Here is a 27,134-nt window from a genome sequence, read left to right on the forward strand (position 1 = left end):
CACTGAGTAGTTTTGCACGATGCTAAGGTTGCGCAGCACTACCCCTGAGGATTTATATCTACCATCTGATCAGTTCTTGCAGAACCTCAAGGCTGCAGCAAGACCATGCACATCATCCTCTCAAAGAGGGGACCCTGGCGTAGCTTCCCCTGAAGATGTATGGGCTTTCATAATAGATCCCCATAATCAAACGTAAACGTGTTTTGGAAACCTCCCTTTTGGGGTGACCACAGCTTAAAGACAGATTAGAAATATCTTGTCTGAAAAGGGCTCTCCTATTCAGGTATTTCCTGACTGTGTTTGGGACAGAGGAATCAAGAGTATCTCAAGACTTGGCTCAAGGCCAAGCAATAGCCTTAGCGTTGTGACTTGAGACGCTTCTCAATCCTCAGGAACACTGAAGTCTACAATTGAGGGAACAGAGGCCTGTGTGGAGCAATATCCCTCCTATGGTAGACCTCTGTGGAAGACTTAAGGAGGTATCTGAAAAGTTGCCTCGCAGTATGTCCTAAAAAGCATCTCTTTCGGAGGAGATTTGGATAACCTCTATCAGTTAAGGGACTGGTAGCACACCACCTTGTGGAACTTCCAAACGTGTGGTTGTTGTGGCCGGTTGGGCCTTCTGGAGGTTCTCTTGGAACTTCTGCAATGAAATCCAGCAGGTCTGGTTACCACCCTTCATGTGGCCACTTAGAGGTGACTAGCATTATTCTAACATCTTGGGACAGGTGGGTTCTGTTCAGTGCCTGGCAAAGCAGGCAGGAGGGAGGGACAAAGTAAAAAATTTGTTCCATCCCAAGGGTGTTGGAAGGCATTTTCCAACACACCTTGAGTCAGGAACTGGAGAACCATACACAGAGAGCTTAACAATAGCAAACATGTTCACAGTAAGGGAAAATCACAAATTCAATTAGGGGATGCAAAAAAACCATTCTGACGTCCCTGGTCAGCTCAAATACTCTGCAAATACGTTTCTCTCCCCAGAAAAGAAACTCACCAAGAGAGACACCACTAGGCTTGCACTCAAAGGTAAATTACTACTGCTAGTTGGCATAGTAGGAGGGGTACCCAGTCCCCCTTGCTTTTAGATGTAGGTCACTACTGTGGAAATATTGATTTACTCAATATCACAGAGTGGTCTTTAAGGGTCTCTGATAAGTGGAGTAATGCCAAGTACTGTATATCACTTCCAACTCCAGGTAATAGATATGGAAGGTCTAGTCTGCTAGGACCATAAGGCCTGAGATCTTGCTCCTTTCAAGAGTGAGCATTCCCCCTTTTTGTTTTGGCAAGGAACATCCAAAAAAGAAATGAACTGCGGAGGTAGGACCTATAAAGGAGTCTCTGCCAGTAAGGACTCCTGCCTCAGACATCAGTGTAGATGTGTCACCACCTTCCTGGTCATAGATACTAAGACAGCAGGAGGGATCAATGTTAGTGACCACTGGGTCTTCAAAGAAAGCCCACTCCACCAAGCAAAAATGTATCCTCCCGAAGGGAACCAGCTTCTCCAGAGAGACAATATGGCCCAGAAGCTTCGGCTAAGTATGCGCTGGGAGCGATTCCCTTTTGAGAAAAGTCTCTACCACTTGCATGAATCTCGATACCCTGTCAGCAGATTAGAAGGCTCTAGTTTTGACAAAGGCAATTTCATGTCTAGGTTTCAGATACATTGTAAAGGAACAAGGCTGGAGTCCAATAAGATCAGCTGGGTCCTCAACTTCCAGAAAAGTCGAGGAGAATCTCCCTGTGGCAAATAAACGGTTCGTGATTCTAGTAGTAGGAGCCCGTCGTCTAGGTACCGTAGGAGACTGATGCCTAAGGCATGAGCCCAGGTTGAGACAAAGTAAGATTCTAGTGAAGACCTGAGGTACTTGAGGAAAGACCCAACCACAGTCATCTGAAAAGGTAGACCTAGTTCCTGAGAAGTAACCTATGGTAGCTACTAAATCCAAGATGGATAGGAACCTGAAAGTGGGATTTTACCATGACTACTGTCCACAAGAATTCATTTTTCCAGATGGCCAGAAGGACTGTGGCTGGGATTACCGTCTACAACCCTGTAAAACGGACCAGTTCAAAAATGAGAGTTCTATGAAAGATCTCCTGCCCCTGTCAAATTCTCCACTAGAGGGAAAAGATGCAGACAAAGAAAGTAAGTTGTTGGGGAAGCTAGGAGTTATCTATAAACCTCTCCCATAGCCCCTAAGGCCAACCTCTTAGTCATATTCTCCAAAAGTAGATCTCTTGAAGACTCCTTTAAAAAGTATGTTTAGTATGGTCAGACTGTCAGAATCTAAACTAATGAAGGTGGAGGATCCATGAACGGAACTTGATGGCCTGAATAGAGAACTTCTACTGTTCAGAGATCGGCCCTGAAGAACTGCCATCTACCCCAAAGGTTCTGTAGGCCTCTTCCCACTGGTGGTGACCTGGGAACTTGTCCTCCCTATTGGGAACTTCTACAGCCGCAACTTCTTTGCCCCGGAGGGGTGTCGTCCCAGACCAAAGATGGGCTGGTGACCTTGCTTCCTAGATTATTGGTAGTCTGCAGAAAGCAATAAGCATCTCAGTTGATGTATAGAGGTAAAAGCTACTTCATAGTCATTTTGAGTTGACGATGCAACATATCCCAGCGGAGGTTCCATTCGTTACGTGGTTGGGTAGTGACAGCATGGTCTAGGTGTGAATCTCTGAGATATGAAATAGATTAATAGCCAATGAGCAGAGGGAAACACTTTCATGCTAGAATAGCAGGCAAGTTCTGTGATGTAAGCATGTGAAGTATTGGTGATGTGTACAGACATATCAGCATGTGTATGCAGAAAAGCCGTGGTATGCATTGCTAGCTTGTGCGGAACTAACGCATGGGAAGCAATGGTTGTTACATTAGCTCTTTGAGCCTTACCAGGAAGGAAAGGAAGTAATGCTCCTTGGGCAATTCTGTTTAACTGAAACTATAGTTGTGGGAAATACCGAACCAGTTCGCATAAAGTCAACATGAGTGGTAGGGAAATTCTGAGACCCGAAAAATTCTTATTAGGAGAGCAATGCCGAGAACCCCTTGGAATACGAGGCAGGCCGGACTTGAGAGAATGAGTAGGAAACAAATAGGTATTCTAATAGGGAGGCCTCAGTACATGGGGAAAAGGCAGTCTTGACTCGCGAGTGTGTCATTCGCGCGTGGGAACAAGGGAAGACTTTCGATGCTCTCACGGGCAATGTCTCAAAAAATTAAGTCATCAAACAGAAACTTTACCATAAAGGGCACACCACTAAGCATGCTAGTGGGAGGCAAAGGAGATCTGGGGCTAAAACCTTCACAAAATTATCATTAATCAACATCTCCTCCTAGGCTTATTGATGCAAAAGGCCTCAATTAGATTTCGCCAGTCGTCTCCAATCATCATCTACCTAACACTTCATAGTCCTTAGCCATGTAGGCCTGGGTCTTCCAACTTTTCTAGTACCATGTGAAGCCCAGTTTAAAGTTTGGTGAATTAATCTCTCTTGGGGAGTGCAAAGAGCCCAAACCATCTAACTCTCACCATGATCTCATCCAAATATGGCACTTGAGTAATCTCTCTTATAGTTTCATTTCTAATCCTGTCCTTCCAACTTAATCTATGAATTACTTATACAGGTATACCTCACCTTACATCGGTAGTTGGTTAGAGGAGAGGCGACATAAGTTGAAAAACGACGCAAGTCAAATTTACCTGTCCCTAGGCTAAACCTCAAATAACCATTCCCAGTTCTGCATCTTATTTGTAAATGCAATTTGATAAATATATGATTAAAGGCCCCGGTCGGAATGTCAATATATAGGGGTATAGGAAGAAAAACACAAAATCCTGAAAAAATTAAGAGCTTCGCATGGCAATTGAGAATGCATATTAGACATATTTTGTCAAAATTCCTCTTACTTTCATAGTTACAGGGTAATTAGTAAAAGTAACTCAATAAACCAAAAAAATCGTTCCTGTATTTCTTGTTTTTGTAAATTTTGATAATTATTGCATTTTAATGTAAAAAAAAATTGTGAACAATGGCATCTGTATAGCTTCCACGAGTCACAAGACGATATATTACACAGTAAATTACACCCTTCGCCCTTCAGTCCTACCAAAAACCTCAGAGATTACTTGAGTTTGACCTCTGACATTCACTTATTTTTACGTTTGTTTTTCTTGTTTTTTGCAAAAATTTTATCATTTCAAAGAGGAAAAGACAATTTCAACATATTGCTAACTTAAGGAAGAAGAAAATTTGCTCTAATAAGAGTTCAGAAGTGGGTAATATATATATATATATATATATATAGAGAGAGAGAGAGAGAGAGAGAGAGAGAGAGAGAGAGAGAGAGATTCATATGATAACTAATAATAATAGCTTTAAACGAAATGTATGAAAACTATATTCTATAGCAAATTGGTGCTTACATAATTTATATTGAAAGAGCTAAAAAAATTATTCTTTGTTATTTGCAATTGTGTTGAGATCAGCTGATCACAACCATAAATAAAAAAAAGAAATTGTTGATTGCTAAGTTGCACTTGAAATTAAGAAAATAGTATACAAAAATGTACTTGCATATCATTTTATACACTTTTATTCTTATTTTTTGTACAATGATATGATTTTATGTGCTGTTAATACTTCAAATGGTATAGTTGAACTATCATAGAAAACGTTACTGTTACGCACTTAACCCTTTTACCCCCAAAGGACGTACTGGTACGTTTCACAAAAGCCATCCCTTTACCCCCATGGACGTACCAGTACGTCCTTGCAAAAAAATGCTATTTTTTTTTTCATATTTTTGATAATTTTTTGAGAAAATTCAGGCATTTTCCAAGAGAATGAGACCAACCTGACCTCTCCATGACAAAAATTAAGGCTGTTAGAGCAATTAAAAAAAATATACACTGCAAAATGTGCTGGGGAAAAAAATAACCCCCTGGGTTTAAGGGTTGTAAATTTCCAAATAGCCTGGGGGTAAAAGGGTTAAAGACTGCTAATTAATATAAAAAGTCACAGATGTTTTCATAGTTCATTCACTAGGATTTATGTTTATTATGTGAACGTTTAAATTAAATACAGTACAGTGAACCCTCGTTTATCGCGGTAGATAGGTTCCAGACGCGGCCGTGATAGGTGAAAATCCGCGAAGTAGTAACATGACAAATTCGAAGATAATTTGTATTTTTCCTAACCATACAAACCTTAGCTATTTACAAAGGGTTATTACTTTTAGCGTAGCTGAAATGGCGAGCCATTAGAATTTAACGAGGGTGTATTACCCCCGCGCTAGTTAGCGGGGGGGTAGGGGAGTGGTAGCTAGCTACCCCTCCTCCCCCTCACACACAGGTGAATACTCACTTTCACTTAGAGGTAGGACTTGTCTTGGGGGACAGGGCTGGCGGGCAAATATGTGTAAATAGCTAAGGTTTGTATGGTTAGGAAAAATACAAATTATCTTCGAATTTGTCATTTGTTCCGTAACCGAAATACAAACCACGCTATTTACAAAGGGTGACTTATCCCTTAGGAAGGGTGGAAAGTCCCCAGCCATACTGGCTTTGGCTTTACCCGGGGACTCAGAATCCGAGTGAGTCGCACTCGAGAAAAGGAGTCCCTGCACCTCACAAGTTCCTTGCACCGCAAGGAACCATGTGGCCTACGTAAGCTTGTGTGTGAAGGAAGAAGTGTGACCCGTCCTAGGCAGTTGACCTGGAGTTCCAGAAGGAACTCTGGGTTAGGACGTTCCCAATACCACCTCGTCAGGGTATGGGGGACGCGACAGTATTGACTCAATACTCGGAACACAAGGAAGCATGGTTTACCTGCAGAGGTTCGAGGTCAGCTATGCAGAGACCAGGATGCTGCTTCCCCGTAGAGGGGATGATGAAGAAAGAAGTAAGGGCCAGACATACTTCTTTCGTTCATGCAGACTAAAACCTGATAACAATGCCCTCAACCTTCTGCTACCTGTCCAAAAAGGAGACTGAGGTTAGACCAGCTGTTGTGTAGCCACCACAGAGCGATAGAAAACGTATCGAGACTCCTGTGGGTCACGCCCTGCAGGAAGCGGGCTGCGAAGGTCATCAGACGCTTCCAGACTCCAGCTTGTAGCACCTGCGTCACAGAGTAGTATTACTCGAAGGCGAGGGACGTTGCGATGTATCCAACATCGTGCTGTAGGGCGACGTGACGGGGGAGGGTCTGAAGACAGGTCGAGATGAATGTCCTTGAGTCCGGGCTGAAGAGGTATACTGGTGACTCTCCCCCCATGTCCTCCTTGTGTTCCCAAATCAGCTGCAACTGAGGCCAAACTGCAGCTGTTCCCAGCGCTAACCTCTCGATTCCTGTACTGGCAAGAAAGAGAAGGTCTTGGGACATCAGACACAGAATGGAGACTCAAAATCTTGAATGAATCGGACCGAAGGGTCGGGACCCTCAGATTCTGAGTCTAGCCAACAACTCAGGAGCGAGCCTGAATGTTGCCTTCCCCTCTTCCTTAGAAAGGGGGGGAGTAGTAAGAGACCAAGAAGATTGCTTACACACTGGCCGTGGCCAGAGTGAGCAGAAGACCCAAGGCGGAATACAATCCGAGGCCTGTCGTAAAAGGGTCTTGAGAAGATCTCTTAAAGGACTAAAAGTCCGAGCCATGCTCCAAGTTGGAGGTCTTCCTCCGACTAGGGCAGGGACGATCGTAGCTTCGCATGAGCGAGGATAGATCCAGCGGGCAGGAAAAAGTTATTCCTTTAAGCCTGAAGGTCAGGGAAAGGCTGAGCGACAGGCTTCATTGCCAAGAGCGGAAAGGAGTTTCCTCCCGCCGAAAGGCAATAAGACCGTTATTGCTGGAGAAGAGGCCTCACGGGAAGAGGTATATCTCCCACGGCACCAACCACCTTAGACTCTTCACTTTGCCTGGGAGACCCCTGTGGATGACTATCGCAGATGACGCGACCTCCGTACCGCGACTGTAGCGGGTTGTCTCTTCTAGAGGAGGAAGCGTAGTGTCTCCAGGCATGAAGCCGAAGCGACGCCCCGGTTCGGGAGAGATGTCGCAGTGTGGTTGCTTGAGTAGTCTGCGCCGTGGGAGAAGCTCTCCCGGGAGTTCCGTCAGGGGAAGCAGAGGGTCCAGAAACCGTTCTGCGCATAGTCCCAGTGGAGCTCTCCCATTGAAAGGTTGACAGACAACCTGGTTTTGTTGAGACCCATTGTCCGCAGACAAAAAGGAGGGAAGACGCAGGCGTCGAAGTTGTCCCACCATCACCGGAATGCATCTTGCCAGAGTCTCGGGGTCTGAGACTGGGGGGAAAACTAGCGGAAGCTTGAGGTTCCAAGCTGTCGCGATCAGGTCCCCCAGACCAGCACTTGCTGGTTACCCAAGGTCAAAGACCCTTAGGTACACTCTCTCTATGAGGCTCTGCTCAGATAGTCTGAGAGAAACATTCCCCTGCCTGGAATGAGAGAGCCGATGGTGGAATTGAGAGAATCTCAATCATCCCGGTATCTCTACTGCAAGATGTGAAGGTGTGAAAATGCGTCCCCTGCTGGTTAGCATGAAGTCGACACGCAACGGGGCGACTTGGCAGGAGCGGTAGGATCTGAAGAGGGGCCAGACTAAGGCCCTTAAGCCTGCCTGAATGATGGAGAGGTATCCTTCAGGTCTTGACCATAGGCCTGGACCGGAACATGCCCCCCCCCCTTTCCTTTGACGAGTCCGAGAACCGCATCAAGAATGTGGGGAAAGGACGAGAATATCCACTACCATCAAGAGGCTCCATAGGTCAACACCCATTGCAGGTTTAATAGTTCCGCTGGTCCCATAGGGCCAGGGAGTCCGGTTAAATATTGCCTGAAGCCACCGGAACTTGGATCGCCCCACATGGAACTTATCCTGAGGCGACCGTTCGGACTATAAACGGGTCAATGAGGAAAGAAGAACTAGGAAACGTTCCAAGGTAGGGCTGAAAACTCTGTTTGACTGAGAACAGGTACTGCGACTCTCCTCAGTCTTGCCACAGTCAACCGAAAGGAAGGCTCGGAGGATGTGGTAACAGAATCTGGCGTCCCCAGGTGGTCACCCATCCAAGTACCGACGTTGCTTAACCTCGCTGGACGGACGAGAAGCGGGGTTTCCAACGTGGTAAGGCGGTTGACTCAATATCATGACCAGATACTCCAGATGTTGAGGCAGAGGAAGAGAAGGCTCCAAGCAAAATACCATGAGCCCACACTCATGGTCAGCATTCGGAAGCTTTTCCCGGCGCTGAAGAAGGTCGAAACCCGAGCCTACCGGAGTTGACCAGCCCTCCAAACAGCAGAGGAGGCGGAAGTCTGCACCTGAGCGGCCAAGAGGAAGGCAGGGAGAGTTCTCTGGGGAAACAAACCTGCTATGCCACGGCGGGATAGCCACACTGCATCATAAGCAGGAATACTTGCAGTTTAGGCTGAATTCGACGAGCACCCTGGAAGATGGATGGAATGGAAACTGAAAGTACCCGTCCTTCCGATCCAGGGTTAAAGGAGTCCTGTCGCCTCGTTACCAGTCTGATCGATTCTGCTGGTCTACGCTGGCCGAAGTTTGTTCGACAAACTTGATCAGGGCTGAGAGGTCGACTATGGACATCCCCTCTCAGATCCTTCCTTACAAGAAAGGATCGACTGAGGGGGCCGGGGGTGAAGCCGTCGATGATCCTAAGGAAGACCTTCGCCTAAGGTATGGATCATTCTGCCCAACCGGGCAACTCTGCTGATGCTATGGCATAGAGGTTCAGAGACACTGAATTCGCTGACAGAGACGGCAGGCGCGATATCCTTGGCTACTCACAGAGATTGTGCGGGAATGGGCATCGGGAAGCTGTCATTCGGATGAGTAACCTTAAGCATCCTCCCAGCGAAAAAAAACCTGCAATCCTAGAGTTCGTGAACTCCTTTTAGGACTATGCCCCCCCGGGGGAGTCTCCCGTGCCATCTGTTCCTGACAGGAGGAAACTGCAATTGGACACCTTGTCCCAGTTGTCGTAGCCGATAACTTAGGCCGACATGGTTGAAAGAAAAGGGAGCTGGAGCCCTGCAGAGTCTGGAAGAAAGCGCCTTGGAGGAGTGAAACCGGAAGTCGATTTACTCCGCACAGCAGATGTTTAAGTCTCTGTCCTTGGGCAAAGACAAAACTCTTCTCAAGGATGGAAGGGTGTCTGAGGTCGTTGACCTCCACAGATGAGACACCCGAAGGAAGCCTTCAGTCAGTGCGTCCAGATGGTACAACATCGAGCTTGTCCGCAAGTAGATACTTAACGACGAAAGGCCAAGGTGCCTGAGCTCGAGAGGAGGAAAGTACCCTTGATCTTCCTGTAGCTTCCTTGAACCAAACCTCGGGCCGTAACCGAGGAGGGAAAGAACCTGGTAAGCTCCCAGAGGAAGAGGTAAGCAGTCACCCCTTGTCCGATGGAGAAATCTTCAACGGAAAGCCCCCCCCGCCAAAAATCCTTCCAGGGCGGGAGAAGGAGAGAGTACTCGTGCAGGAGAGGGGACCCTCGAGACCGACCTCTTGGGAACCAACTTCGCCCTGGGGGAAGTCACCACGAAGTCCACTCCTCTCTTTCTCTTCAGCGTAGGAGAGACAGCCGCTGGTTTGTTACCCTGGCCGGTGAGTGCTGGTTTCATAACCCTCATTAACGCCCATGCCAGCGGATCAAACCATGTCTGCTGCTCCAAGGACACAGAGTCCGAAATCCTCGCTAAGGTGAAAGGGATCGGGCGATCCTTTGGAGAGGACACGACGGTTCCTGCCTGAAAAGAAGGTGGGAAGAATGCTGTACTGACCTGTCTTCGTCCTGCACTACCAACCTGTGCTTGGATGGAGGTGATCCCGAGTGCCGCCTAGGAGCACGCGTCCCTGCTGCTACCACCGGCTGTGGAATTCGCCGCGAACTATGGTCGCGCGAGGGCGAACGGTCGCGCGGGCGCACAGGCGAGTGGTCGCGCGGGCGCGCAGGCGAGCGATCGCGCGGGCGCGCAGGCGAGCGATTGCGCGGGCGCGCAGGCGAGCGATCGCGCGGGCGCGCAGGCGAATGGGCGTGACGGCGAGGGATCGTGCTGCCGCGTAGGTGAAGAAGATCGCTGGCGGTAAGCGATGGCGAGCAGCATGTGTAGGTGAATGATCGCGTGATAGGGTGCGATGGTGATCAGCATCCGCAAGAGGGCGAGCGTTCAGGGTTGTGCGATGAGGAGCAGCATGCGTAAGCGGGCAATCGTGCAGGGTTGTGCGATGGCGAGCAGCATGCGCAGGTGAATGATCGCGTGAAAAGGGTGCGATGGTGATCAGCATCTGCAGGAGGGCGATCGTTCAGGGTGGTGCGATGAGGAGCAGCATGCGTAAGCGGGCAATCGTTCAGGGTTGTGCGATGGCGAGCAGCATGCGCAGGTGAATGATCGCGTGAAAGGGTGCGATGGTGATCAGCATCCGCAGGAGGGCGATCGTTCAGGGTTGTGCGATGAGGAGCAGCATGCGTAAGCGGGCAATCGTTCAGGGTTGTGCGATGGCGAGCAGCATGCGCAGGTGAATGATCGCGTGAAAGGGTGCGATGGTGATCAGCATCTGCAGGAGGGCGATCGTTCAGGGTGGTGCGATGAGGAGCAGCATGCGTAAGCGGGCAATCGTTCAGGGTTGTGCGATGGCGATCAGCATCCGCAGTTGAGGGTCGCGCGATGGCGATCAGCATCCGCAGTTGAGGGTCGCGCGATGGCGATCAGCATCCGCAGTTGAGGGTCGCGCGATGGCGATCAGCATCTGCAGTTGAGGGTCGCGCGATGGCGATCAGCATCCGCAGTTGAGGGTCGCGCGATGGCGATCAGCATCCGCAGTTGAGGGTCGCGCGATGGCGATCAGCATCTGCAGTTGAGGGTCGCGCGATGGCGATCAGCATCCGCAGTTGAGCTAGTAGCTGGCGAACCATGTTCCTTCAGAAGTGTTGGAGAACGTTGGCGTGCCAGCTGTAACACACGTGGGCGATCCGGAGATCGCTGGCGAGCTGATGATCGCTGACGAGCTGACGATCGCTGGCGAGCTGATGATCGCTGACGAGCTGATGATCGCTGACGAGCTGATGATCGCTGACGAGCAGAAGGCTACGCGTGGAAGCCTGCGCAAAGAAGAGTCCTTGACCCCGACCTGAACCGAAGTTCTAGATCGCGAGGGCGAACGTGGGCGCACAGGGCACGTAACAGGAACCGCAGGGAAGATCATCTTGAAAGCGCTGACGAACAGGAGAGCGCTGACGAACAGAAGGGCGCGCAGGGAAACCCTGACACGCAAGGGAAGAACCCCCGTGGGGGCAACCCTTTGCCCCGAAGGGATCGTTGTCCGCCGGGAGACTGATGTCCGTCGGAAGACCGCTGTCCGTCGGGAAGACCGTTGTCCGTCGGGAAGACCGTTGCCCGTCGGAAGACGAGATTAGACTGCTGTCCATCTGCACCAAGACGGAAGATCGAGAAAAAGAAGTTGTAGGCTGCAAACGGAGATTCAAAAAGGCGCCTCAAGCACCCTTATAGGGAGATGAGAGGCCCTTACGACGAGGCGGACGGAGGGCCTTACGGCGAGGGAGGCCAACAGCAACAGCAACAGAAGAAACCTCCGAAGAGGAGTCTCTATGAGTGTACTCTCTCGCGAACGAAAGAGAAACACTTCGTGGAAGAGACTGGTCAGCCAGTGACCTAAAAGGGGCAATCCTCCGAAGAGGAGCTCCTGCAGTTGCCCAGCCCCTTGAGCGAAACTGCAGGTGCGACCGCTCAGCACCAAGAGCATAGTCGCACGAAAAAAAAGGCAAGAGAAGAACCCCCCAAAAGAGGAAAAGCTCAAGCCTGGACAGGAAAAAACTTCCCTCGGAAGGAAAGTTATCCGCCCAAGGAGGCAAGCCTCCTGACTGTTCTAAAAATGAGCTGGAGAGCTGTCCGTCGACACGGGAGTACTACCAGTAGAAGGAGACACGCCCCTGACGACAATACAAGGGGGGAGGCAGCAACAGCCGAATCCCCAGGACTCAACCAGACAGCTCACACCGTTGCTATATTACAGAAACGAACTAGATCGGTAACTGTAAAAAAAAAAAAAAAAAAATAAAACAAATAATATTAGTACACATTCATTCCCCCGGGAAGGCTCCGAAGAGGAATCCCGAGGAAAAGGAACAAGAATTACACAACAGGCACGTGCCCTCACAACCACTTACACTCGCGGAAGGAGAGCTGTAACCAAAACAGAATTATAACAATTATAATTATGTAACTATGTAATTATGTAATTTAAAAATGAATGAACACTAAAGAAAAAACGAAAACCCCGAAAGGAATCGTTCTACAAGCTGAAAAATTAACAACTACAATTAGATTCATAAACTAATTGAGACAAAATGTACGGCGTAGCAACCCCACCCACACGGGAAGGAAGCTACAAGGGCGTAGTAAAACATAGTAAAAGGGTGAACGACCTCAAGAGAGAAAGACCGAAGTCAAACTCGATCGCAACCCATAAAATTAGGCCGTGGTGGCCTAACTGCCGAGGCCTCCACGTAGATATCGTACACTACACACACACATCTGAAAAGGAAACTTACTTATTTCTATACTCAAATATATATACAAACATGAAAACATGTTTACATATATATTGAGTAAAAGAAAAGTAAGCGATTAAGTAAAGACAAAACAGACAATGGCTGCCAAGCGAGGACCAAGACAGAGACGTCTGTCACAGTCCGAGCCAAAAGTGAAAGTGAGTATTCACCTGTGTGTGAGGGGGAGGAGGGGTAGCTAGCTACCACTCCCCTACCCCCCCGCTAACTAGCGCGGGGGTAATACACCCTCGTTAAATTCTAATGGCTCGCCATTTCAGCTACGCTAAAAGTAATAACCCTTTGTAAATAGCGTGGTTTGTATTTCGGTTACGGAACAAACCATATTTACCTATTTATTTAACATGTATATTCAGACTTTTAAAACCTTCCCTTGTACGTAGTACTGTTAACAAACTACCCTTTAATGTACAGAACACTTAATGCATGTAATACAGTACCCTAAACTAAAACAGGCACAAATATTAAAGGCGACTTTATATCATGCGTTTCCTAAACACGCCAAAAAGCACGATAAAAAATGGCAACCAATGTTTTGTTTACGTTTATCTCTGATCCTAATGAAGAAACAAACGCATTTACACATCTGTTTATAGGTTAGTTTTTGCATCAATTATATTGATTATTCAGTACAGTATGTTGATTTGGTTATTACTAATGTTTTACTTAATTTTTCTTAGGACTTCCAAATGAAATTTTTTTCTTTATGACGCCGCCTGAAACGACGGCGTCATAAAGTACGCTCAGTAAACAAACTAAGGAATTTAACCCGCATGATGAAAGTGATAAATAATGATATTACAGTAAAAGCTTTTATAAAATATGTTATTACAAATATTATTTACCGTATCTATATAAAATCATACATACGTAGCAAAGCAGGAAAACAATCTACGAGAGAGAGAGAGAGAGAGAGAGAGAGAGAGAGAGAGAGAGAGAGAGAGAGAGAGAGAGAGAGAGAGAGAGAGAGAGTTGTTTTACATACGTAAATGTAAATTTTAAACAAAACAAAAATAGCCCCATTTCATATAAAATAGATTACAAATATTTTACTTTATCATATTACAGTAGTCTGTATAATACTGTAAAGTTCAGTACAGTATGTTGTTGTTAAAGTCGTGGCGATGAAATTCTCACGAAACAAAAACACGCCATTTGATTACAACAGCTGATTCATTCTCTCTCTCTCTCTCTCTCTCTCTCTCTCTCTCTCTCTCTCTCTCTCTCTCTCTCTCTCTCTTTCTTCGTGTTATACAATACTTACATTTAGATGAAGAAACTAAAATTAGTTTTCTTAGTGTCAATTAAATACGAAATGAAATAATTAGGCCGAGTCTACATCCATTTCAATCATAGCCAAAAATAGGGCATCCGATTTCATCAGCAAACCACTATTTTTTGGGAAATATCATTTTATTCTAGAAAATTGCCACTCTTTAAATAGTTAATTGCACATTAAGAAAGCGTGTACTTTTGTTTTTAAATTTCGGGTGTGTTTTAAAAATCGAGTATTGTTGACTTTTTTTTTTTTTTACTTTTGGCTGTGATTAGATCAGCTGTCATCTAGCTGCCGCTCTTGAGTGTGTACGAATACACTAACAAAGTATCATTTATACCATTTCTTAACTTATTCAAACCGTCTACAGTATACAGTTGATATTACATAAGCACCAATGTGTTATAACCTATCAAATTTTTTGTTTATTACATTTAAACCCCCCTCTATCTCTCTCTCTCTCTCTCTCTCTCTACCTATATCTCTCTCTCTCTCTCTCTCTCTCTCTCTCTCTACCTCTCTCTCTCTCTCTACCTCTCTCTCTCTCTCTCTCTCTCTCTCTCTCTCTCTCTCTCTCTCTGTGGGCTACTTTTCACTACCTCCCATTCCTTACCTCTCTCTATCTCTCTAACAAATGATATCTTTGTTGCTCCTCAAAGTTTCATTTTTATTGAAAATCAATCATGATTCAATTTTCCTTACTTTCTCCAATCTCGCACCATCGGTCACATCGCGGTATTTTCGATATTTCCGGAAAATCCGCAATATATGTATAGACATGGGTTATGAAAAAAATCCGCGAAGTGGTGAATCCGCGATGGTCGAACCGCGAAGTAGCGAGGGTTCACTGTATAAGTATTTTAAAATGATTTTAAATACTTTAATTCTTATTTATAGTAAAGTGACATGTTTTGTGTGCTTTTAACGCTATCCCAGTGATAATTTGACTTCGATACTTGTGGCGGACGAAAAGTCTAACAAAATGACTCTACACTGAATTGCTATTTTCCGCATATTATTTTTGACAACCGACGTAAATTTGAAACCGACTTAACTCGAGAAGATGTTACCTGTAATTATTGACAATATGGAAGAATATCATCAATAAATATAAGTACTTTATGGTTGTTGTCCTTGGATACAATTTGGGAACAACACTAAGACTCATATCTTCCAAGAATATCTTTAACCCTTTTACCCCCAGGCTATTTGGAAATTTACAACCCTTAACCCCAAAGGGGTTATTTTTTTCCCCAGCACATTTTGGCAGTATATTTTTTTTTAAATTGCTCTAACAGCCTTAATTTTTGTCATAGAGAGGTCAGGTTGGTCTCATTCTCTTGGAAAATGCCTGAATTTTCTAAAAAAATTATCAAAAATATGAAAAAAAATTTTTATAGCATTTTTTCGCAAGGACGTACTGGTACGTCCATGGGGGTAAAAGGGTGGCTTTTGTGAAACGTACCAGTACGTCCTTTGGGGGTAAAAGGGTTAAGCTCTCAATCATCATTCCAGGAATGATGAGATACAAGTAATGTATATAAAAAGAGAAAGGTATGAACTGAACAATCATAATTGCCCCAATATTAGTGCTCTCTACTCACATAAGCATTAGAGGAAGCAATAGAGTACAGTATTCTCTTTCAGAACTATAATCTGATAAACAAAAAAGGCCATTCTGAGGCACAGTACTTGGAATGTTTCTTATAAGGCTCATATCTATATCACCTTTCACATAGCACATTACATTCTTTTGGGGGAGGTAACCCCCCCCCAAAAAAAATGGGATTTCCCACTGCCTTTTCCTCTCCTGTTTCTGAAAAAAGAAAAAATGGGATCTCCTAGTGCCTTTTCCTCTCCTGTTTCTGAAAAAAGAAAACACGAAAGGGGAGTTTTCCTTCACCGATATAATTTGAATTTATCAGAAACAATCGTTGGCAAAATATAAATATGGTGCTCAACCAGATTTGACCAAATATAAAGCATAACCACCAGTAACATCTGCACATAATAGTGTATGATAAAACTGCACGATCAGGTCATGCGTCCTTAGGGAAGCAACAAAATGTGATCGCCATGCCCTACAGCCAATAATATACTAATAAAAGTATTACCAATATATTATAAACAAACTATTGGCCATCAATACATCATCCTCAGTTACCCGGGCCACTGAGGGTTCCGGAAAGAGAGGAACGGGCAGGAGGATATCATGTGTCGTATGAAGCAGCTCATGCTTTTACTGTCAAAAAAAAAAAAAAAAAAAAAAAAAAAAAAAAAAAAAAAAAAAAAAACCACTTCGCTTGTTACTTTTATGTGAGTACGATATATCTCCCATTAGGAGGATTGTAACTCAACAAAATTGATGATATTAACCCTTTTACCCCCAGGCTATTTGGAACTTTCCAGCCCTTAACCCCCAGGCGTTTTCTTTTTCAAGCACATTTTGCAATATATTTTTTTTAAATTGCTCTAACAGCCTTAATTTTCATCATAGAGAGGTCAGGTTGGTCTCATTATTTTGGAAAATGCCTGAATTTTCTCAAAAAGTTATCAAAAATATGCAAAAAAAATAATAATTAGCCGTTTTTTGCAAGGACGTACCGGTACATCCATGGGGGTAAAGGGATGAGTTTTAAGAAACGTACCAGTACATCCATTGGGGGTAAAAGGGTTAATGAAACAGGGATTGAACCACACACTAAATCTTCATTTATAAAATTAAGGGCAAACGCCATAACCAGGATATCAATCCCTGTCATTCGGTAAGTGAAAAGGCATCACAGCCATTAAGTGCGGTGAATTCTGTGACACTAGCACATACAGGTGGCAGCACATTCTATGACGTCAATACGCACAGGGGTGATGTCTATGACGTTAGCATGCACAAGGAGAGCAGCTCGAGTGGACAGGGCTCTTAGACTACGTTGAGGTACCATGATACACACAGTCTACACAGGTGTTAAAGTGTTAATAAATACAGTAATGACTTTAGCCTTCCAAAACACGCTTGAAGGGCAATGACATGATCATGCTATAACTCTTGTCAAAATCTGTAAAGTGTGTTTTGGACACTACTGAGGATGTCTGAGTAACATAAAAAAGGAAATAAAAAGGACAAATTCTGGGGAGAACCCTGAGAATTCTTACATGGGGAACAATGCCAAAAACCACAAGAAATTATATAATTTTGTTATATATGTATGAGGCAAACCAGACTCGTATGTACGAGTTGGGAAAAGGTAGGGACCCTTGAGCACGGCTGCCTCAGTAAGGAAGGGGGGGGGGGGGGGGGGGGGGAATGGCAGTCTCAACTCGGCGGTGTACTCAGGAGAAAACAAAGGGAGACTTTCAACGGAGACATCTTCAAAAGCAAAAAGTCATCCTTCTCCTGGAACTTCTGACACAAAGGATACATATAAGATCAGAAAAGGATCTACAGAGATCAAAGTATCAGGTAATCCACTTTGAAAATGAGATCCTCCTCTTGACACGAATATAGGAGAGAAATGAAACTTGCTTTGCAACAGCTCGTAGCACTGCCCAGCAGTGGAGATGCCTACTAGCCAATTATATAGTTGGCAGTAAGGCCCCTTATTTTCTTTTGGGTCGTAAAAAATTTGACATAAGAGTAAACCCATATAAATGGCTGAGTTTGTATCCTCGTAGGAATAACTAGTAATTTGCACAAGATCTATTGAAACGAACAACTGTAACTTCCTAAAATAATGAAATACAATGTCTCACCAAACTTTACTTATAAAAATACACTATCCTAAAGGTCATAAATTGATGAAGATAAGTACAGTAGTTGAAAATACTTACAGGCTTTAAATCCCTGTGAGCATATCCCATGTTGTGAATATATGCAACAGCTGACGTAATTTGACGGAAGAACAAGCGGGCTTCATCTTCCTGAAGCCTATCTTTCTCAACTGTAATGGAAGACAGCCATTAGATGGTCTAATATTTCTTCAAAAAGTTTCCAGGTCAAAAATATTTCATATGTATAGCTATTCCATCTCTCAAAAATCTTCACAGCAAAAAACAAAATATGACAAATTTGTAGATAATTGTATTTTTCATAATACAAACCTTAGCTATTTTTTAGGGGTTAATACTTTTGGCGAAGCTGAAAGGACGAGCCATTAAAATTTTTGGGAGAGTTAACTACCCATTCCACTAGTTAACAGGGGTAAGAGGGGTAGCTTGCTACCCCCTCCTGGTCACACAACTGTGATTTAGCTCACTTTGCTTGGAGATACGACGTCAAGGGGGATCGGGCTGGTGGGTAGGTTTGTACAAATAGCTAAGATTTGTATCGTTAGGAAAAATACAAATTATCTACAAATTTGTCATTTGTTCCGTAACTGGAATACAAACCTATGCTATTTATTAGGGGGTGACTCGCCAATTAGGAGGGTGGACGTCCCTGCCAATTTGGCTTTTTGGCTTTATTCGGGGGCTCTTCATTTTTGGATAGGTTTGTACCAAAAATAGAGAGTCCCTGCACCTCGCTAAACCTTGCTGCGCAAGCTGTATGTTCAGATGTTTAGAACTGTCCAGGTAAAAGTAATGCTGAGACCTTGTAGGAAAAACTGATGTAACCAGGACTTTCCCAGTACCATCTCGCCAGGGTGTGGGGACGCAACAGTATTAGCTTTATACTAGGTACACAAGGAAGCATGGTTTACCTACAGTGGTTTTAAGTCAGCTTGTGCAGAGAACCCAGGATACTGCTTTCCCCAAGAGAAGGGAGAATGAAGAAAAGAATAAGAGCTAGTCAAAACTTTTCATTCACTGTAGTGGTTTGCGGACTGTGGCCAGAGGCAGCACCCGAACTGCCTAGTGTCCGAATACCAACCACACCTCAACATTTACTACACAAAAAATATACGACGGTGGATTACCCAAAAATCTGGGTAAAAGGCAAACAATTAAGGATGAACTGGGCACCACCCCTTGATTTTATACTGGGCAAGGGGACCCAGCAAGAACCTAACTTCCTCCTTATCTTCCCTTGCCTTGAGCTTGTTGAATAAACGTGTAGCGTGACTGCTGATTCATTTCTGGGAAAAATGAGCAGTATACACGAATAGTAAATAGCTTGAATTTCAGGTTAGATAGCTTCAAGTCTAAGTAAGGGTCAGAAAATTAGGTGAAGAACATATATTATATTTTTTTAGAGATGTTGTTTTCAGGTTGTATAAAAAAAAAACAATGAAAAAAAAAGTGTACACGTGTACATGTGTACAAATGTACTGTACACTGTACATATGATTATAAACTATTGTAGAAACCAAATTAAAACAAATTAGGCAGTATTTACAGTGTTAATCATCAGCTCGGGCACCCTCTCGTGGCAAGGGGCAGTGACTTTTTAGGTTAAGAGTTAGCTCACCCGAGTGTAGTATATATTTGCGAATATTCACTTATCGCGCCTGTGTCTGTAACCTAACTGTTGCGAAAAACAAGGCTTGACTGTACGTCACTTGTTGCTTGCAGGTAGGACTTACTGGGGGACAGGTGATGGCAGGCAAACTTATATAAATAGCTACAGGTTTGTATTAGAGAAAAATACAAATTATCTCCAAATTTTTCATTTGTTCCCCTACTAACAAACCTTCCGTTATTTATTTGGATGACTCACTCTTAGGAGGATGGTAAGTCCGACTACTGGCTTAGTCACTGACACACACATTTGTGAAAGAAAACACAAACAAAAGCATTAAATGGCAGTCCAAACACTGAGTTAAATCACCGGTGTGTGAGCAGGAGTGATAGCAAGCTAACCCCCTACTACCACTAACTAGCGGAATGGGTAGTTAACCTTCGCTAAAAGTAATAACCCCTAATAAATAACGTACGTTTGTATTCCAGTTACGGAACAAATACAGTATGTATAAAAAGAATAAGATAGCAGAATTAACTGTTTAAACAAACAAATGACTAGTCTTTGCGGGAGAGAGCGGCAGTATGACAGTTTTCTACCAAGCCAGAAAGTAAAGTGGTTACTCAGCCGAGAGGTGTGAGTGAGCGGGGTAGCCATTCTACCCCACCCCCAACCCCCCAACTAGCGGATGAGGGAGTTATCCCTCATTTTAATTTTCATGGCTAGTCTTTCAGCCTTAGATGACCGTGGAGGTAGCAGCAGTAGGGGATTCAGCATTATGAAGCTTCATCTGTGGTGGATAATGTGGGAGGTTGGGCTGTGGCACCCTAGCAGTACCAGCTGAACTCGGCTGAGTCCCTGGTTAGGCTGGAGGAACATAGAGAGTAGAGGTCCCCTTTTTTGTTTTGTTTCATTGTTGATGTCGGCTACCCCCCAAAGTTGGGGGAAGTGCCTTTGGTATATGTATGTATGTATGTCTTTCAGCTGTAATACCTCTATAAATAGCAGAGAGTTTTTATTTGCGCCAGAACAAACAATTTTTCATCTTTCAGTTCACGGCATTTACCATATGAATATCAAGCAGTACTTTACCTATGTAGTCAAACAGTTCACCTCCAGGACAGTACTCAAGAATCATAAATATCTTCATGTCTGTTTCTAGAACCTGGTAGAGCTTGCAAATGTGTTGATGAGTCAGCTGCTTCATGGCTTCAATTTCCAAATAAATACGAGGAAGATCGTCCTATAAAGCAATTAGGTACAGTAATTGTATTTCATAGAAAAAAAAAAGTGTATAACCTAAACTAAATAAAATACTCAGTCCAAAATATAATATACAATCAAGGAGGAGGAAGTGTATGACAACACATTTTCATCAATTTTATTATTCGGAGCAAGGACAAAATCACTGGGCTTGAATATAAAAAACAGACACCAAGATGGAAATATAAACTGTGTATTCTGTGATGTAGAAGAAAATGCTAACCACTTTATGTTATATTGTCCACAGTTTAGTGATATAAGAATAAAAGCAATTGAGCTCCAACAACCATACGAAGAAAATTGTGCACAAACAGTTGGAAAATTCCTATTTTGTGAAGAAAATATTGAAAATAAGAAGAGTACTACAACAAATGTGGATGAAAAGAGAAAAACTAGTGAAAATAAGCACACAAAACTAAAAGAGACAGAGGCGCCGTAGCAAAGGCAAAGCCTCAACCTGAATCTGATCTGATTATTTACTTGAAAATAATTTACTTTAAATGGTACCATTTAGAGGTTTGAAAAGAAGAGATGACTTACCCCCAGCTGTTTTTTATCCATTATCTTTATGGCCACTTTTTCTCCAGTCAAAACATGAGTGGCCAACTTGACTTTGGCAAAGCCACCGGAGCCAATAGTTTCATGGAGTTCATATTGGCCCTCAAGGGCAGCATAAGGAGACGCTTGCTGTGGCATCTTCTTATGTCGTTCCAAGTCTAATTCTTCTTTTTACCGATATATTCACATATACTTGGCTCGTAAACAATTGTCACCTACACATCTTAAATAAAAAAAAGATAATAATTAATCAAGCACAAATATTAAAAGTAATTTGTATTATTATTAACTATAAAAACCTGAGTCTTTTAACCGGAGTATAACTCTAATGAAGCTGGAATGGCAATTCTAATAGCTGGTTCAACTTTCCTGGGAATTATCAGAACACCTAGTTCTGTACTCTTAACCCTTTTACCCCCAAAGGACGTACTGGTACGTTTCACAAAAGCCATCCCTTTACCCCCATGGACGTACCGGTACGTCCTCGCAAAAAAATGCTATAAAAATTTTTTTTTTTTTATATTTTTGATAATTTTTTCAGAAAATTCAGGCATTTTCCAAGAGAATGAGACTAACCTGACCTCTCTATGACAAAAATTAAGGCTGTTAGAGCAATTTAAAAAAAATATACTGCAAAATGTGCTGGGAAAAAAATAACCCGCTGGGGGTTAAGGGTTGGAAATTTCCAAATAGCCTGGGGGTAAAGGGGTTAACCGGAGTATAACTCTAATGAAGCTGGAATGGCAATTCTAATAGCTGGTTCAACTTTCCTGGGAATGATCAGAACACCTAGTTCTGTACTCTTAACAACCTCACAATCTGTGCATAGGAGTGCCAACAAGCATTAGGTTAGGCTAGTAACATACTGTAATGTACACCATTATCTCTAGGCTTAAATGCAGCGCACTGAGAAAGGAGAGCGTTGGGATGGTATCACGACGCGACCAGAGAACTTACTGAGGGTCGAGACCCAAGCTAACACGCGACCTGGCTCGGGACTAGCCTCAGGGCACGCATCCTTCCGCCTGAGGTGGTCCTAACAGAAAACGGAAGTAGGGTAAACTACACAAAACTCTGGTCAGTTGAGAGGAGATTCCAGGTACTCCTAAGAAAGTAGTTTGAGGTGGTAAGTCTCCGTGTTGGAACAAACCACCTTTCCAAATAGGCATTGGTATTGGAACTAGAAGAGCAGCCATGAACACTACAATGTGTTTGTGCACCAATGGATATGCTGGACAAACTAGCTTCCTCTCGTCCAGTGGACATAGTCGGGGCAGATAGTCCTGAATTTCTGAAAAAGAACAGACAGAAGCAGAAGAGTGGTCTCCCAGAGACCTCAGACCAGGAACTGCTACCGCCAAAAATTATGGAATCCTTGAACAAACCCAGTGTTCTAAGAGGTGAGCAAATGAAAATTACCAAAATAACTCCAGAAGGCCAAAAGACCTTCAGTATCTACAATAACAGCAATGGGACTTCTAGAGATTCCAGCAATATATGAGAGATAAGAACAAGCGCACAATGGCTAGTTACAACTTTCACCAGTAAGAAGAATGTGCTAAATATCATCGCTCCCACCTGTTACCACCACAGCCCAGGTATCTTGGAGAGAATAACCAAGAACTATGCAAGTAGATGAAGTAAGAGCCCAAAGGAGGAGAGCCAAAATGAGAAACTAAGGTCAAGAAGGTTTGTCATTGACCTGTGCAAAGGAAATCTTAGTACATATTTGACCTCTGAAATAGGAACAAAGACTATGCTTTTGACTTACAAACATTTGAACAACCTTCAATTACTATTCACTATGAAAATCAAAATACACATAATAATGTTAACCCTTTTACCCCCAAAGGACGTACTGGTACGTTTCACAAAAGCCATCCCTTTACCCCAATGGACGTACCGGTACGTCCTTGCAAAAAAATGCTATAAAAATGTTATTTTGATAATAAAATAAATTTTTGAATATACTTACCCGGTGATTATATAGCTGCAACTCTGTTGCTCGACAGACAACTCTACGGTAAAAACTCGCCAGCGATCGCTACACAGGTTGCGGGTGTGCCCAACAGCGCCATCTGTCGTCCAGATACCCAGTACTCAATGTAAACAAAGACTCAATTTTCTCCTCGTCCCACTGCGTCTCTATTGGGGAGGAAGGGAGGGTCATTTAATTTATAATCACCGGGTAAGTATATTCAAAAATTTATTTTATTATCAAAATAACATTTTTCAATATTTAACTTAGCCAGTGATTATATAGCTGATTCACACCCAGGGGGGTGGGTAGAGACCAGCAATATATGTTTACACTTTTATGAGCTAAGAGTTTTTATTTCATTTTAGAAGTTATCAAAATAACAAAAACAAAATAAATAGGTACCTGGTAAGGAAGTCGACTTGAACAATTACTCTGCCTTTTAAGTACGTCTTCCTTACGGAGCCTCGCGATCCTCTTAGGATGCTGACAGACCCCTAGGATCTGAAGTATCAAGGGTTGCAACCCATACAACAGGACCTCATCAAACCCCTAATCTAGGCGCTCTCAAGAAATGACTTTGACCACCCGCCAAATCAACCAGGATGCGAAAGGCTTCTTAGCCTTCCGGACAACCCATAAAAAAACAACATTTCAAGAGACAGATTAAAAGGATAAGGAATTAGGGAATTGTAGTGGTTGAGCCCTCACCCACTACTGCACTCGCTGCTACGAATGGTCCCAGTGTGTAGCAGTTCTTGTAAAGAGACTGGACATCTTTCAAGTAAAATGACGCGAACACTGACTTGCTTCTCCAATAGGTTGTGTCCATTATACTTTGCAGAGATATATTTTGCTTAAAGGCCACGGAAGTTGTTACAGCTCTAACTTCGTGCGTCTTCACCTTAAGCAAAGTTCGGTCTTCCTCACTCAGATGTGAATGAGCTTCTCGTATTAACAATCTGATAAAGTCTGACCAAGCATTCTTTGACATAGGCAAGGATGGTTTCTTAACTGAACACCATAAAGCTTCAGATTGGCCTTGTAAAGGTTTAGTACGCTTTAAATAGAACTTAAGAGCTCTAACAGGGCATAAGACTCTTTCTAGTTCATTGCCTACGATCTCCTATAAGCTGGGGATATCGAAAGATTTAGGCCAAGGCCGAGAAGGCAGCTCATTTTTGGCTAGAAAACCAAGTTGTACCGAACAAGTGGCTTTTTCTGACGAAAATCCGATGTTCTTGCTGAAGGCATGAATCTCACTGACTCTTTTAGCCGAGGCTAAGCATACCAGGAAAAGAGTCTTAAGAGTGAGATCTTTCAGGGAGGCTGATTGTAACGGCTCCAACCTGTCTGACATGAAGAATCTTAGTACCACGTCTAAATTCCATCCAGGGGTAGCCAAACGACGCTCCTTGGTGGTCTCAAAAGACTTAAGGAGGTCTTGCAGATCTTTATGTTTGGAAAGATCTAAGCCTCTATGCCGGAAGACCGATGCCAACATGCTTCTGTAGCCCTTGATAGTGGGAGCTGAAAGGGATCGTCCTTTTCTCAGGTATAAGAGAAAAAATGCTATTTGAGCTACAGAGGTACTGGTCGAGGATACAGAAACTGACTTGCACCAGTCTCGGAAGACTTCCCACTTCGATTGGTAGACTCTAATGGAAGACGCTCTCCTTGCTCTAGCAATCGCACTGGCTGCTTCCTTCGAAAAGCCTCTAGCTCTCGAGAGTCTTTCGATAGTCTGAAGGCAGTCAGACGAAGAGCGTGGAGGCTTTGGAGTACCTTCTTTACGTGTGGCTGACGTAGAAGGTCTACCCTTAGAGGAAGACTACTGGGAACGTCTACTAACCATCGAAGTATCTCGGTGAACCATTCTCTCGCGGGCCAGAGGGAAGCAACTAACGTCAACCTTGTCCCTTCGTGAGAGGCGAACTTCTGCAGTACCTTGTTGACAATCTTGAACGGTGGGAATGCGTAGAGATCCAGATGTGACCAATCTAGGAGGAAAGCATCTATATGTATTGCTGCTGGGTCCGGGACTGGAGAGCAATAGATTGGAAGCCTTTTGGTCAGCGAGGTTGCAAAGAGATCTATGGATGGTTTTACCCCAAGTGGCCCAAAGTCTCTTGCACACATCCTTGTGGAGGGTCCATTCGGTTGGAATTACTTGCCCTTTCCGACTGAGACAATCTGCTATGACGTTCAAGTCGCCTTGGATGAACCTCGTTACTAGGGAGATGTCTTGACCTTTTGACCAGATGAGCAGGTCCCTGCGATCTCGCACAACGTCAGTGAGTGGGTACCTCCTTGTTTGGAGATGTACGCCAAGGCCGTGGTGATGTCCGAGTTAACTTCCACCACTTTGCCTCGAAGGAGAGACGAAGCTTTTCAAGGCCAGATGTACTGCCAACAGCTCCTTGCAGTTGATATGCATGCTCCTCTGACTCGAGTTCCACAGTCCTGAGCATTCCCGACCGTCTAGTGTCGCGCCCCAGCCCACGTCCGAGAAGAGAACGTGATTGGGAGTCTGAACAGCCAGGGGAAGACCCTCTCTTAGGTTGATATTGTCCTTCCACCAAGTCAGACAAGACTTTATCTTTTCGGAAACCGGGATCGAGACCGCTTCTAGCGTCTTGTCCTTTTTCCAGTGAAAAGCTAGATGGTATTGAAGAGGACGGAGGAGTAGTCTTCCTAGTGACACAAAATGTTCCACGGATGACAGCGTCCCTACCAGACTCATCCACAGCCTGACTGAGCAGCGTTCCTTCTTCAGCATCTTCTGGATGGATAGCAGGGCTTGATCTATTCTGGGGGCTGATCGTCTTGTTGTTCAGCAACGTCCTCATCAGAGGGTTCCTCATCCGAAAACTGATGAGGAAACGGCAACGGAGTGGGCAACGTCTGGCTCGCTGAGTCCGGTCGCACTGGTGCATGCGTGACGGAGCCGGACACAACATCATGGAACTGCTGCACAGTCTGTGAACTGTCAACAACCATGGGTGCGCAAGGAAGCACAGCGTCAACCCGAGACTGTCTAGACTGTCTGGGTTGTGCAGTCAACACCCTACCGGGTTGCTGAGGTTGACGCACTGAGTCAAAACAAGTCACCTCTGCTGGTTGTTGAACGTCCTGAACGTCAACAACCACCTCCGAGCGTCGCTTAACGTCAACGTGCGGCTGGCAACCCACACTGGGTCGCATCGGTGGAGGAACCACCTCAACTGGCAGACGCGAGTAGGTTACCTCAGCGTTAACAGGGCGCACAACCGACCGGTTGGAAGGTTGCTGGCCAGAAGGTTCGGTAGCAACCTTCTCCGCATTAAAGTCCTCTATCAAGGACGCAAGCTTGGACTGCATGTCTTGCAGCAAAGCCCAATTAGGGTCTACGGGAGCAGGTGCGGCAACAGACGGGGTTAGCGACTGAGGAGGTACCGCTTACCATCCCTGAAAGCCTTGTTATGCATGACATAATTGTACAGCAAAACTTCAAAGGCTCGAAAACAGCTGTGAGGTTGACCTGTAAAAAACTTGGAGCGTCTCCTGGCCAGGCGCCAGGGAGAGTCTACGAGAATTGAGAAGTCTATCTGGGCAGAGGCATGAACTCCAAAGCCGAGAACTTCTCTCGTGTCATATCAGACTCTCGCTCTATAAACCAGTTTAAAAGAAGGGAAAGCAAAGGCTGTATTCCCCAAACTCCTCCTGGTGAAAAACCAGTCGCCTAGCCAACGTAAAGCTCTCTAGGAGAGCGAGAGAGCACTAGCTTAAAAACAACGGCTTCGAAGTAGCTAGGCCTAGTGTAAGCTCTGACGTTTAGGCGAACGAGGAGCAGCAGTTACAAAAAGATCCGGACAAAGATCCTTAAAAAAAATCATCATGATTTAATTTAAGTCCATAGGGGGCTAAGCAGCTTTAGGCTCCTCTCCATCTGACAGAGTCCTCAAGGGAATATCAGTAGGAGGGGGAACAGCAACTTCCTCATCTACAGGAACCTTGTCCGATAAAAGCTGAGTCTCAAGCAAG

General features: G+C 44.5%; 1 protein-coding gene across 5 annotated transcripts in view; it reads right to left on the reverse strand.

The window, feature by feature from the left end:
- LOC137631182 (maternal embryonic leucine zipper kinase-like) overlaps positions 1 to 27,134 on the reverse strand; it is a 111,171-nt gene that overhangs the window by 76,401 nt on the left and 7,636 nt on the right. For all 5 annotated transcript variants that reach the window (XM_068362909.1, XM_068362910.1, XM_068362912.1 and 2 more), the window contains exons 2-4: positions 21,116 to 21,356; positions 20,405 to 20,555; positions 17,746 to 17,855 (exon numbers count right to left, since the gene is read on the reverse strand). In XM_068362909.1, coding sequence (XP_068219010.1) covers positions 17,746 to 17,855; positions 20,405 to 20,555; positions 21,116 to 21,271 — 417 coding nt within the window. In that variant the 5' untranslated portion in view covers positions 21,272 to 21,356. The remainder of the gene's footprint in view (positions 1 to 17,745; positions 17,856 to 20,404; positions 20,556 to 21,115; positions 21,357 to 27,134) is intronic.

The sequence above is a fragment of the Palaemon carinicauda genome, chromosome 39 (genome assembly GCF_036898095.1).
Source record: "Palaemon carinicauda isolate YSFRI2023 chromosome 39, ASM3689809v2, whole genome shotgun sequence".
Taxonomy (NCBI): Eukaryota; Metazoa; Arthropoda; class Malacostraca; order Decapoda; family Palaemonidae; genus Palaemon; species Palaemon carinicauda.